Genomic DNA, 13,493 nt, shown 5'->3' with positions numbered 1-13,493 from the left:
GTATTCGGACAATTTTCAGCAATTATTTTATGATGTCAAAACAAAGCACAGAACTCAAACAAAAAATAATGACAGTAAAATATCTTGCCTTTTTCAATAAAAAATATATTTCATGCAAAATGCTTTCCTGTTTGTTTCCTCATCACCTAAAACAACATGGACTTTTGACTAAACCATCTACCTACCCAAAATAAGTTTCCTTCCTTGTGCACTGCAGCAAATTGGTTGAGGTTAGTTTTAACTCAGCTCTCAAAGCATAAACAGTCAAATCGACCGATTGCAAATCAAAATTTCATCTGTTTTTCGTTATATGAAAATATAAAACATATTTCGAACAGTCAATACTAGAGTTGAACACATAAAAATTGACCATGAATAAAGTGTCATTGGTGTGTTTTGCATTGTTAAGCATCACCAATTCGTGTGTGCAGTCTGCACCATCAAAAAATGAGTTTGGTTCTGACTTTGAGAAGCAAAGCAACAGCTTTGCAGTGATTTACAACAATGTTTTTAAAAGTAAGCATTCCAACCAACCCACATTCCAACCTATGTGTGTATTCCACTTTTTAATACTATTTTTGGGATCTCTTTCAGAATATAATATTCAATTTTGTCCAAAAATTTACGCACCTACATCAACCCGTCACGTTATCGACTTCGCATCGCAGTTTATTATTTATGATGAGAATACCACAGATATACTGGAGACGTGTTGTAAGTCAAATTTTCAATGTGGCGAACAAAAAAGACGCGAACTCAATAGCACTCTGATTGAAAAAAATATACGGCACTGTGAATGTGAAAATGAGTTCCGCCAATGTTTACAAAAGTCGGATTCACGCTCAGTTGAGAGATGGGGCGATTATTACTTTAGACATACGACAAAATGCTATACGATGAATCACCCAATTATTAAATGTGACGAATTTGAATACTTTTATCAACCAAAGACAAACAACATCCAAGTGGACAAGTGAGCGGAGCCGTTCGATGCGTGGAATATAAATTGGATGAGAGCAAGCCAAAAATCTATCAAACATTCGAACTACCATTTTATTACGGTGCCTATGATTCGAATGATTTCAAATTGCTGGGAGACATAGAACATGCATTTACAAATGGTTCAACCATTCAAAAGAAACTATTCGTTAATTTTGGTCTTTTATCATATCCACTCAATTAACGTTTATTGCAAATTTACACTAGATTTTATTCGATTACTATTCTCTTCAATTAAATGTTTAAATTAAAAGAAAACATGTTTCATGTAATAAAGTTTCAAAGTGAAAATAATTTCAAACGCATCCATTTGTATGGTATTTTGTTTTTTTCATCAATGAATATTTTTTCAAACTTATGCATATATACTAATCGTCTGTTTGCTTGAATATAAAAAAATTAAATTCAATCATTTCGAATAATTGAACGATATTTTCGTGATGGATAACCTTTTGCTTTGATATTTTTAATCGCATAAATTGATCCGCTTCCTTCTGAATTATCCAGGTAAAGTTTACCCGTAGACAGTTCGAATGGAACCCGTTGTGTGGCCACAAATAATGTATCCCAATGGGGTCCACCAAATGTAATCAATGATACACCCTTAACGGGTAAATAAAATTCTTTCACCTTTTTCGATGTTCTGAAATTATAGAATTGATTTGCATTACAAATGTCATCGATTTTTCTAAGAGCGTGTTATGCAAATTTGACTTGGAAACCAGTGCCGGTATTCTAACACCATTCCGAACAATTTGTTCGGAATTATTACGAGCGATCAATTGTATTTTGGAATGTGGTATCCAAACGTTATATATGGATTTGTCTCTTTTTCATTGATTGAACGTTTGGTTTCCACCTTCCAAAATACAATTGATCGCTCGGAATAATTCCGAACAAATTGTTCGGAATGGTGTTAGAATACCGGCACAGAGAGTAATATGATTTTTGTACTGCAAATGCGTTAAAACAATGCAACGCATACTCGTCAACAGCTGAGCTCAGCAACTGACATCAGTTAGTGCTGCTGACATCAGCTCATAACACGCTTTGATTTTTCTGTTCAATTCTTTGAAAATCTTTCTACCTTGGATCTACTTTTACAACTTTTCCGCCCGAATAGTAAGCTATATACAAACACCCGTCTCGATCGATTGTCATGCCGTGCGGCATCACCAAATCACTCTCTGGATTTTCAAGTGTATACACAATGCGTTCATCATCTAAAACAACATGCAATAAATGAATTTTCGTTAAGAAAAACTGCTTTCAAATTCAAATAAAAATAGAGAAAAATAAATTCAAATCGATATTTACAAATATTTCCGGTTTTCGGATCCCATTTAAACTGTCGAATGACACGACCGCAAGTATCACATAGGTATAAATATTTATTTTTCACATCCCAATCGAATGCACCAGAAACTCGGAGGTGTTTATAAATTGGCCTGGTATAGTGATAAAATGCTGCATTACGTGTACCCGGTGATTTTGAGCACATATTCACACGGAATGATCCACCATAAAATTCATAATTCGGAGACATTTTACCATAGTCCCAACCAGTTACTGGATTGTTTTGTGCCGGTTGCACAGTAAATTCATCTTGATCAAATTTCGCTATCTTCTCCTTTCCGTTCCATTCAATTATGGCCACAGTAAAATTATAGCAAATCGCGAATTTGTTTTTTTCACCTTGCACTGGAATGATGAATGATGTGATTATATTATCTTCTATGGTTGCTCTGTAGGTTCGTTTTTTATGGAAATCAAATCGAAGAATTTGACGAGCGGCATAATCGGTGAAATAGAGGCTGTGTGTTGCAGCATCATAGTGCATATAATACGGTTGCGGCCATTGTTCGTCTGAGATGAGAGTCAATTCGTACCCATCACAATGGCAAATCTACAATTTTAGAAGAAAAAAATATAAGAGAAAATGATAAAATGGTCTTTGAAAAATGTTGATTCTATTGAGTGTACTTACAACAAAACAGCTGAGAATCACACAAATTGTGAACATTTTCAAGAAGAGCTGAAACATCGATTTATCGACTCCTCGACTTCTAGATGAATATTCTTAATGAACAATTGACGACTGAGAGTGGCGTATATACTTTTCTTTGCAAAATAAGATTGAAAACAGTGATGTTGGGAAATCCAATACGGCACGTGCCTCTGTACAGAGCATATTTGCCGCGTAGTAATAAATTTATGATTTTAAAATCGCATCACAGTTGTTATAAACAAGGTGCGAATGGGGCAATCTACATACATTTCATTTCAGATTTAGTTCAGACAGTAACATTTTATTTACAATGTGTGATATCAATAAGTCCGTGCTGTTTATATCAACTCAACGTCGATTTCATTTTCAGTATTAAAAATAGTACATTTCTTAACAGGCTTTAAGTCATATAGCATCACCGTTTACAAGCTTAATTTACACAAAAAATCGAATTTCTCATGCTGAATCATAAATCCGATGATTTTTAATTAAATTTTACATTACTTTATTGTTGAAAATCTTTAAAATGTACATGATTTGTTCCTAAATGCGATTTGTTCGTAAATAATCTTTATCGTCTTTGTCGAGATGTGTTTCAAAGAATTCTTCGACCGTGTCGGTATTCCATTTGGTGATTGACAGAGTTTCAACGACATTATCGTGGTCGTCAAGCAGTTTGACAATTGGATCGGCGCCGCGCATATATTTGATGACCAAATTTGGGAATTTAGCTGGTCGATCACTTTTGATGAAGGCTTGAATTTGTGGATATGCACCGAATTTGCACGTGCACACTTCTAAAATTGCTTTTGGGAACCGCTTTGATACCGATGACACATCATCTTTCTCACAACATTCATGGCAATGCTCTCTGAATGGTGGAACAACCAACATATTAATAAGAGATGAAAAGAACATTAGGAGCAACACACTTACTTCAATTCACTTAATCCAAATGTTTCCAATTTATCACAAGACGAACACATCAAATGTGGCTTGATGAAACCCAATTCACGACAATCTTGTGTACTGAAATCGGCATTTGTTGTCTAATCAATGAACAGTGAAGCAAACAAACGTTTTATAACTTATGCATTTTTGAATTAATTTTGATTGATTGATTATTACTTACGGCTACGAGTATAGCTCCAACACAGATAAATAATAATATTTTCATTTGTTCTTCCATTTTTTTTCTCGGCAGAGATTTTGTTGTTCGTTTCTTATTTGCTAACTATTTCTACTACTATTGACACGACAATCAAATACATGACATGACAATCACAGCATTACTGTGATTAGTTGCCACATTTTACCGAAAGATGTCATCACTAGCAACGGATTCGGTTTGAGATCATGTATTTTATAGGTTTTATTGAATAATAAAGAGAATCAATTATGAAAATTCAAACGAACTTCTCTATCGTTTCTAAAAAAAATTCTTTCTATTTAGATTTGAAAGCTAAAAAATTGGAGAAAAAATTAGAAAAAAAAAACTCTTCGACTTTCGTCGAACTCGTAAGTTTGCTAATAGGTAGCAAATTGGAATATATCTGTTTTGAATGTTAGATTGTGAATTGGAAAATGACTCATGTTGTGATAAAAAATAATAAAATTAATAATTCAGGTGGGCAAACCACAGCACACTATCGAAGCATAATGACTGGAAAACAAAAGAATTTGTCACATGACTTTGAAATTAATTAGCGTATTAAATCTAATTGGCGTTATATTCCAAATAAACAATATTGATGGGCGCTCGAAAGTCGGAAGATTTTTGGCGCTCATCACAGAATGGAACCGGCTTCATTTTTTTTTCTTCTTCAGTTTGTATCGTTAATGTAAATAAACAGATGTTGAGTCACTTTGGATTTTATTGTTTATATTGACTCAACATTCCCACACTGGCGCGTCGCTAAATAATTGTTGTATTTAAACACAATTAGGAAGATGAAGAGCAAACGCTAGAATGGAATGAAGAATGTCGTGTAATTGAACGAGTTGAAGAAAGCATTCTATATTTTTCATTGTTTTTGGAAACTTTCAAAATGCTAATATCATTTATATCCCTTTCCCAAACCAAACTCCCGACGATTCGACGATCACACCTGCAAAAAAAGTTTTCTTATTTTTTCCATAATGAAAACATTCTTTTGCCTGATGTTGTCACTTTCCATTTTGTTGATATCATTTACAAAACGGTGTGAACGGGTGAGGAGTAAAGGAAAAATTTGAATATTGATCAAAATGACGTCGTGTTTTTGCGTGTTTACATACATCCAAAGTGTTTTTTTTTGTTTTTGATATTTGCTTGATTATCATTTCAATTATCATGTGGTTTTGAAGGTGCAAATTTGTATCTAAAAAGGATAACAATCTCCCATTCCCACCTTCTCTATTCTTGGCATTTTTTTTTCGGCAAGAAGAACGCAAATTCGGAAATATATAAACCGATGCTGCTACTTTTGTAATCAGTTCAAAGACTTACCATTCCGTGATTACTTCTTTGAAAGACTTTTATTTTGTGTGTAAAAATGTTGAAGTTGGTAAGCAAATTTGAATAATTTTCTGATTTTTTCTGGGTAGAATTCAATTTTGAAATATTACTGGGATTTTAATTGAATTCATTTTTAGCTTTTCATTGCGACATTAATTGTGTATGCGGTATCAATTCCGCTGGACGATAATTCAAATCCACCAAAGGATGATTCAAAAGATTTGACGGACTTTAGCTCGGATGGAACTGATGACCACAAATTTAGCAAACGCAACAGTCTTGCTGGCGCAGCACATGCTTTGGCTGTGAAATCCGAAGCAACAGATGATGAGAATTCGAAAAAACCGAAACGTGACGTCGATACTGACACAGATCCCGATCTAAAAATCGACGAGCCTAGCAAAAGCGATAGGAAAGTTCGTGATGTTTCAAAAGAGAAATCACCTCCGAAACCAGAGCGTGAAAGTCGAGATACTACAAATCAAAAGGAGCCGCCCAAGACAAATCCACATCGTGTTGCTCGTGATATAATAAAAGATAAAAAACCAAAACGTGAAGCACTAGACACACCCGACTCAAGTAAACCAATTCCACAGCCACCAAAATCAGCTCCAAATCACAAACGGGACACTGGTGGAGACGATCCAAAAAAGCACATCGACGATGACGATGATGACCATAAACGTCTATCTCGCTCCGCCGAACAAAAAGACAAAACTCCTGACCACAAACCCAAACGAGACACCAATGAAGACGATGGAACCAATCATATTGACAAAAACGATAGCAAAACTCAACGGAAAGTTCGCTCAGCGGATGAAAAAAAGAAAACACCCGAGTCAAAAACCAAACGTGATACGGGAAGAGATGATCCAAAAAAGCATTTCGACAACGATGACGACGACAATGATGATCATAAGCGCGTATCTCGTGCAGCAGCTGAAGACAAAGATAAAAGGCCTAAGCGTGAAACAACGGAGCCGAAGCCGGATTCAAAAGACGCAAGGAAAATACCTTTGTGGTGAATCTAATTCAAAGGGAAAGCATTAAATCACAACGGCAACGGAATACTATTCAGAGAAAACAAATCCTCTCAAATGCTAATATACAGTAGTTTTTAGTGATAAAATTGTTATTTCGATCGAGCTATACATACATATGATGGAATAAAATCGGTCACATTTGCAACAGAATCGTGTGCCTTTTTTTTCATATGGTGTGATTGAGTGCAGTGAGAGAATAGTTGCAATACACTTGAAATTAGGGCTCGGTCTCCTGCCATATCGTATACATGACAGTCAAAGCTGTGTGCACGTGTATGTGTTCGCCCTACTGTCACATATCGTATTCCAGCTGTCAACGTTTTGCCTGACAGCAACTCAAATGAAAACGAGAAATTCCAATTTCATATTTGTTTTAAATAATCATAGGTTCTGTTTTCTCTGCAGTTTTAAATCTGGCAATGGTTTTGTCTGGTTATCCTTCAAAAGAATTTTCGTATGAATTATCAGTCATTATTGGTCATCCGGTATAAGGCATCAACTTAGGCCGTGTACACGAGTTTCAATTTCGAGTCATTTAAGAGGTGAATTGAAAGAGTGCATTTTATTATTGTTGCAATGTTTCTTGTGATTTATTTTTGAAACCCAAACAACAAAAACACACAAACATATCCAATACATCTGCTATAGATCTTAATTCTCATGCTTTAAATGGCAATAAACTACCAAATTGAGTTGTGTCGCACGCGACCACAGAAAATTGCGGTCGCTCTTGAATACATGCAAAAAGCGTATGAATAATGACAAAAACAAAAACGACAATATGCAAAACACCACTCATTTGAGCAATACACAGCTGCGGATTCCCATTGAATTAACAGCAACCGAAGAGAAGAGAGAGAGAATAAAAAAAACACACTTAGTCCACACGGACAACAGCTAATATTAGACAAGTAAACAACACATAGAAATAAACAACTAAACAAAAACCACACTTGTCTCCTCCTTAGAGTTGTAATAACAGAAGAAGAAAAAACACTACGGCATCGAACATGACTATGAGTTAACATTGAAACGAAACGACTTTAATTCACTTCGATTCGTCAGTTCGAACAGATCAGATTTATCATTTTTTACGCTATTTACTTCACTTTGTTATCAGTGAAGCGAGAAGAAAAAAACATTCCATAATCGCTGATTTCGCTCCATGTTCTACGGTTTTTGTTGCTTCATGTTTAATCTTGACACGAGATTCGTCGCAAATTGATTAATATTGTTGCATTGCATTGGGTGCATTGAACACATAAACGTATACCTGCCTCCAAAAATTGTGTGTACTCAAAGCAATAAAAAGAATAAAATACCAAATTCATTGATTACTGAAAATTGTATTCGTGTGTAAATTCCAATATAGAATGTGTTCTGATCAAAATCATATAACCGGATCAATTTCAAATCATCTTGAAAATGGTCAAAATGATCCGATTTGCGTTGCAGTTACTATCGATATCAATGACATTTCCGACGGTGCATTGAAAGTGTTAAAACAAATTAAACCATTTTGGCCAATAAACAATGTTCAATTCAAGGTACGATCCAAGTATGTGTCCATTCTTTGTTATTCGTTTCGTTCATACAACAATCTAGTTTTTGGTGTATTTACCGTTTTGTTATGAATTGATCCACTCGATTCAATTCACGATATTAGAATTTGTACATTTAATATAATTTTTTTTTGTTTTAAGATGATAGTGAATCGCTTGCACTTTTTTCGCTCCAAAATATGTCATTGTTTTTTATCCCATCTGTTTTTTATTCAGTTTTGCTTCATCATTTTTTTTCTTCTATCACGTGTTTTGTATGTACAGCTAAAAGTGTATTTGAGTGTGTTATATTATCATAGCGATTCATATTTTATTCGCTTGTGAATTCTTATTTCGTGTTAGTCTGGAATTGAAGGCTTATTAATTTTATTTGAATGACTGCTGCTTTTGTTCGTGTTTGTTATCTTCGCGTTTTATTTTCCACTACAACAAGAGTTGGTAGACCTAATAAAATATTTAGCTTACTATCGATGTGATTTGATAATTTTTTACTTCAGTACAAAGGTAAATTAAACGAATTAGAATTGATACATATTTTTATAAGTACCTACAAAAAAGGCAAAGTAAAATGCACGCAAAGATAGAAAAAAAACATCAGTCTAACTAAGTGAAAATATTATCTGAAAGAAGTTGAAACTTTTTTCGCACGATTTTTTTTTCGCCTCGTTCCAACGCATGGATTTACATTTTTGTCAAACCGTTTTTTCTTTCATTCTGCTCATTCAGTTCACCTAGAATAAATAAAATAAATTAACGCTACGGAAGAACCTTCACAAGTTTTTTCGTTATGGTCTACGATTTTGTATGATTGAACTTTGCTACATTTCAACTGAATCATTCTTCTCTCGCTACAGATTTTTACAAACGGCACAACAAACAAACTTATTGGCTGTTGCATCCCAAAGCACAATAATAACGACGAAATTCCGCTCGGAGGTGAGGATAACTTAAATCGCTATGAAGTGATTTTAATCCGTATTTACGGCAAAAATACGGAAGTATTAATTGATCGGCAGAAGGAGGTAGAAAATTTTAAGTCATTACATAGATATGGTTTTGCACCAAAATTACTGGCAACATTCAACAATGGTCTGGCCTATGAATATACCGATGGAAAACCGTTGAGCAAATCCGATGTTTATGATGAGCAAATATGGCGGAAAATTGCACAGCGAATGGCCGAAATGCACAGGGATATCGATTGCGTACCGCTGAATGAACCGGTGCTTTGGAAGAAGATCAATAAATTTTTCGACCTAATTCCCACCAAATATTCCAATCCAGTCACACAACAAAGGTATACCATTGATATATTGTATCATAATAAATAAATAATCGTATGCCTTTGATGAATTGTTTGTTGTCTTTTATCTCACAGACGAGAAGAGCTGCTGCCACCCATTCATGAAATTCGAGCCGAATTCAATCGATTGTATGCGGTCGTAAGTAAAATTAAGAGCCCAGTTGTATTTGCTCATAATGATTTGTTGCTAGGGAACATTTTGTACGATACATCGGCCGAAATAGTCACATTCATCGACTATGAGTATGCGGATTACAATTTTCAAGCATTTGAGATTGGTAATCATTTCACCGAATTTGCCGGTATGCACTGTTTTGTATCTCACCCAGTTCAATTTGAATCATGCAATTCTTTTGACAAATAAACGTCTCATTTTCTGATGATTTTCCAAAGGTATGACCGATATTGACTACACTCTTTACCCGCCAAAAGAGTACCAATTGGATTGGCTTCGTGAGTATCTGACACACTACCATAAGCACGATTCAAGCGTTGTCACCGACGAGTATGTCCATCAACTGTACGCCGATGTCAACAAATTCGCTTTGGTTGCACACTTTTTCTGGTTGATTTGGGGCCATATACAAGCTGAACACTCAGAAATTGACTACGATTTCTTAGAGTAAGTTTCATCCCATTTTGACTATGGACAGCTTTTTCTATTGTTATTAAACTCAAAGTGTTTGACTCAAGATGTTGAATATGTTATCATACACCATCATTTTGTCTTTTTTCCATGAAGAATAATTGAATTTAATTTGGTTTTTGCTTTCAGATTCGCCAGCCTAAGATATAATGAGTATTTAGCAAAACGAGATGCATTTTTGTCCTTATGATTTCGTCCGTATTTTCTATTTACGTCAACACATTGTGGACTAGCTGGAATGGCAGCAGATTTGAACCCGTGAGCATAAAAACGACTTATTAAATAATCGCCGAACAAAACGTACCACAGCGGTAATGTGTAGCACAGCGGAGTTTCGTTTTGAACGGTACCGTCCTGCTGTGTTATGTTTTTAACGTGTGTTTTGTTTGGTAGTTTTTTCTTGTATCGTTTTGTTCGGCGATTGTTTAATAAGTCGTTTTTATGCTCACGGGTTCATTTTACTTATTGTTTTCCCAAAATAATACAAATCACGGGCTAAGAGCTCAGGTGCCAATGAAAAAAGTCATTAGAAGTTTAAAAGGTCCATTCAATGAGTTGGCCCAAACGCTTACCTTTCCATTCACACTAGCAATAGTCGGCATGTAAAATAAATTGCAATAATGTTATTTTTTGGCTAAAATGAAAATTTTTGAATATAAAGTGTTTTAAACTAAGAGTATTTTAGCGTTTTTTTTCTTCTCGGAATCATTTTCACTCCATTTTTATCAAAAATATCATCCAAACTGATATACTTTTTCGAGAATGAAATAAATAAATCTACAAATTGTATATTTTTTTAAATTACAATTTTAAAAAGTCTAGAAAAAAAATATTCCTTGTACTGAGAAAAATGAAATTAAATGAATGCGAAAAATTCGAGTTGAATTGAATCATTTGTGGTAAAATTTATCGCTGTAAATAAATTTAATAGAAAAAAACAATGGAAATTTACTAGAGGAATTGAAAATCGTCAAAATAAGACCAAAACGTTTGATATTTTCCCAATGTTTATTTGAATTTCCAGGAAAACAAATTATTATTCTACATAAATCATTGCAGGGGTTTGTTCTGCCGTGGCTTTGTATCGAAAGTGGGTTTCTTGAATGATTTATGTTTTGGCACAACATTCAAAACTATCGACACATTCGAATTATACAGTTCAATAATGTTCGATGCAACTACTTCCGAAATTTGTTTGAGACGTTTGATATCAAAGCCGCTAATCACTTTTTCGATGCGTTCATTCTTCGCATGTATATTAACATAAGCATTAATACGGTTTTTCTCAACTTCAAATAATTCCATTTCGCATTGCAGATGGTATGGGATCTCTTGTGGTAGGAAATCCAATAAAGCGGCTCGAACATTGTTGATAATAAGATCTTCAGCTCGTTGATCGGTGAATTGGTACTCTGGATATTCCCATGGTTTTTCACGTGACTGTTCGGAAATATAGTTGGCAACCCGTTTAACTCCATCACCGCTGAGAGCGGACACCATAAACACTTCGGAGAAATATGCCCAACCAGCTGATTTGACGTTCTTGTATTTGACCGGTCGCTTCATATCGGCTAAAAACTTCTCTTCGCGTCCTTTCCACGGTAAATATTCGCGTTGTTTGCACGTCAATGTTCCCTCTGTCAGAATTCGTACCAAATCGAGTAGAATGCGTTTCGCTCGTATCATATCAATTTTGTTCATAATTAGAATGCTTGGCACGGTTTTGTTGGTGACAAGCGCTTCCAAAATGGTTGGATGCAATACATTTCTCGTATACGAATTGGAAACATCATGAATGACAGCGATTAAATCGGCATTTTCGATGGAACTGTTACATGCCCGTATATACTCATCATTCAATTTATATTTTTTGTTTTCGTTGACGGTGGTCAAGCCGGGCGTATCGAAGAGGATCATTTGTGTGTTTGCTTTGTTATAAATGTTGGCCGATCGGGTCAATGTTGTGTGGACTTTTCGCGATGTTGGGCATATCCGATGGTTGGTGATTGTATTGATGAATGAACTTTTGCCGGCATTTGGTGCTCCAATGATTGCCACTTTGATGGTTTTCTCTTTTGCAGCGTCATTGCTGTTCTTGTTAAAAACACTTTGTTTTTCCACCGAATATAACCTTCGAATGAATATTGTACACTGGTTGAATTGGCTGCTCAGCACCTTCAGCGAACGTTTATTCAATATTAGTAAACCTTCCATTTTTCTCTGCTTATTCATCTAAATCACTAATTGTACATTATTTCCTTTTGAATTTCACAACTTTTTCGAAAAATGAACATGTATTTTCACGCAAACCACATCTCCGCAGTGACAGTATTATATCAGCATGGCACACAAATTGTCGGTTTGACGTTTCGCTAAATTTCACATGTTGAACTGTCAAAACGAGTCAAACGCAAAGTATGTGAGTAAAACATGTGATAAATGCAAGAGTTATTTCCAAACAATCCCAATATCCAATAGCACCGATGAAAACAAAGAGAAAATAATTAAAATCACAAATTTAATTGAGTTTTCTAGTGCAAATTTCACTTTTTCCAAGCTTGGCAATTGGTGTTGCTCTAGATTCGATTCGAATATTGTTGTCGTGCGAGCGAGATGGATATAGGTGCGGTTGTGTATAGAAACGACCGAGACGTCACGTTCGAATGTCAAATATGTAGAGTGATTATTGAAAATAATAAACGAAAGGTTCACTCAAACGATCCGATACATATTGATACCATTTTGGTTTGATTCTGCATAGTAATTCGCATTAAATCACACTCTCTTCATCCATTGTAAATATTATTTATTCATTTTTTGTGTGCGATACAGTTGGGCATTCATTAATTTGAACGAAATTTCGAATAGAAATTAACAAAACACAAAAGATCAAGACAACACAGTAGCAGCAGCAGCAGCAGTAGCAGCAATGGCAACTAACGAAGAAAGCGTTGTGGATAATATGAAACATTGTTATGAGAATTTGATTTTAATTGATGTTGGTGCAAATTTAACAAATAAAAAATATAGCCGTGATCTTGACGCAGTTGTACAAAGAGCACAAGATTCAGGTCAGTTGCATTTATATTCAGTGGAAATTTTTGTTTCGTTATTTTGACAAAGAGAGAATTGAATGTGTCCGACTTTGATTAAGAGACAATTATCAATCGAAACCGTTTTGATAACGAATATTGAAATGAAGTAAAAGGTTTGATGTCATCAGTGACAACTCACACACGAATTTCATTTGATTGATGATGGTCGAGCTCCGATCTACGACGATACGATCATTTTTGAATGTTTGCAGAGATTCATCAGTTGGCTAAAAATAGACATATTTTATTAAATATCTAAGTATATGAATCAGACAAACAAATTCGTCTGGCTCATTTGTTATCGAGAACGAATTTATGAAGCTGACGACGAATTTGGTTG

The 13,493-nt window shown here is 34.9% G+C and overlaps 6 protein-coding genes across 8 annotated transcripts in view; 3 read left to right on the top strand and 3 right to left on the bottom strand.

Annotated features, from left to right (window-relative positions):
* Positions 1 to 1,152: 1,152 nt before the first annotated feature.
* LOC129578345 (regucalcin-like) lies at positions 1,153 to 3,176 on the bottom strand. The gene is made up of 4 exons (XM_055466752.1): positions 2,987 to 3,176; positions 2,317 to 2,905; positions 2,087 to 2,222; positions 1,153 to 1,642 (listed from the first exon to the last, which is right to left on the bottom strand). Exons 1-4 carry the CDS (start codon positions 3,041 to 3,043, stop codon positions 1,405 to 1,407), a joined length of 1,020 nt encoding a protein of 339 aa, XP_055322727.1. The 5' UTR covers positions 3,044 to 3,176; the 3' UTR covers positions 1,153 to 1,404.
* A 312-nt stretch (positions 3,177 to 3,488) lies between these two features.
* On the bottom strand, positions 3,489 to 4,320 carry LOC129578347 (selenoprotein F). The gene is made up of 3 exons (XM_055466754.1): positions 4,140 to 4,320; positions 3,944 to 4,056; positions 3,489 to 3,878 (listed from the first exon to the last, which is right to left on the bottom strand). The coding sequence occupies exons 1-3, from the start codon at positions 4,194 to 4,196 to the stop codon at positions 3,551 to 3,553; spliced, it is 498 nt and encodes a 165-aa protein (XP_055322729.1). The 5' UTR covers positions 4,197 to 4,320; the 3' UTR covers positions 3,489 to 3,550.
* Positions 4,321 to 5,201: 881 nt separating this feature from the next.
* On the top strand, positions 5,202 to 10,734 carry LOC129578344 (ethanolamine kinase). 3 transcript variants are annotated; one of them, XM_055466750.1, is made up of 8 exons: positions 5,202 to 5,553; positions 5,642 to 7,089; positions 7,920 to 8,094; positions 8,964 to 9,406; positions 9,488 to 9,714; positions 9,806 to 10,034; positions 10,188 to 10,310; positions 10,518 to 10,734. In XM_055466750.1, exons 3-7 carry the CDS (start codon positions 7,921 to 7,923, stop codon positions 10,246 to 10,248), a joined length of 1,134 nt encoding a protein of 377 aa, XP_055322725.1. In that variant the 5' UTR covers positions 5,202 to 5,553; positions 5,642 to 7,089; position 7,920; the 3' UTR covers positions 10,249 to 10,310; positions 10,518 to 10,734. The 3 variants fall into 3 exon arrangements, with proteins under 3 accessions (XP_055322725.1, XP_055322722.1, XP_055322726.1); XM_055466751.1 differs by lacking the exons at positions 5,202 to 5,553; positions 5,642 to 7,089 and adding an exon at positions 7,118 to 7,835; XM_055466747.1 differs by having other exon boundaries at positions 5,642 to 8,094; positions 10,188 to 10,734.
* Positions 5,542 to 6,529, top strand: LOC129577750 (protein starmaker-like). The gene is made up of 2 exons (XM_055465259.1): positions 5,542 to 5,553; positions 5,642 to 6,529. The coding sequence occupies exons 1-2, from the start codon at positions 5,542 to 5,544 to the stop codon at positions 6,527 to 6,529; spliced, it is 900 nt and encodes a 299-aa protein (XP_055321234.1).
* A 313-nt stretch (positions 10,735 to 11,047) lies between the features above and the next one.
* LOC129578343 (GTPase Era, mitochondrial-like) lies at positions 11,048 to 12,666 on the bottom strand. The gene has a single exon (XM_055466746.1). It carries the CDS (start codon positions 12,288 to 12,290, stop codon positions 11,109 to 11,111), a length of 1,182 nt encoding a protein of 393 aa, XP_055322721.1. The 5' UTR covers positions 12,291 to 12,666; the 3' UTR covers positions 11,048 to 11,108.
* Positions 12,667 to 12,712: 46 nt separating this feature from the next.
* Positions 12,713 to 13,493, top strand: part of LOC129578346 (3'-5' ssDNA/RNA exonuclease TatD) — a gene marked incomplete in the record, with an annotated part of 3,521 nt that continues 2,740 nt past the window's right edge. The window contains 2 exon segments of the mRNA XM_055466753.1: positions 12,713 to 12,853; positions 12,927 to 13,129. Of these exon segments, the coding sequence (XP_055322728.1) occupies positions 12,988 to 13,129 (142 nt within the window).

Source organism: Sitodiplosis mosellana, unplaced genomic scaffold, assembly GCF_009176505.1.
Source record: "Sitodiplosis mosellana isolate CC-2019 unplaced genomic scaffold, AAFC_SMos_1.0 Smas_scaffold_6226, whole genome shotgun sequence".
NCBI lineage: Eukaryota > Metazoa > Arthropoda > Insecta > Diptera > Cecidomyiidae > Sitodiplosis > Sitodiplosis mosellana.
This window is presented reverse-complemented; position numbering and strand designations above follow the sequence as displayed.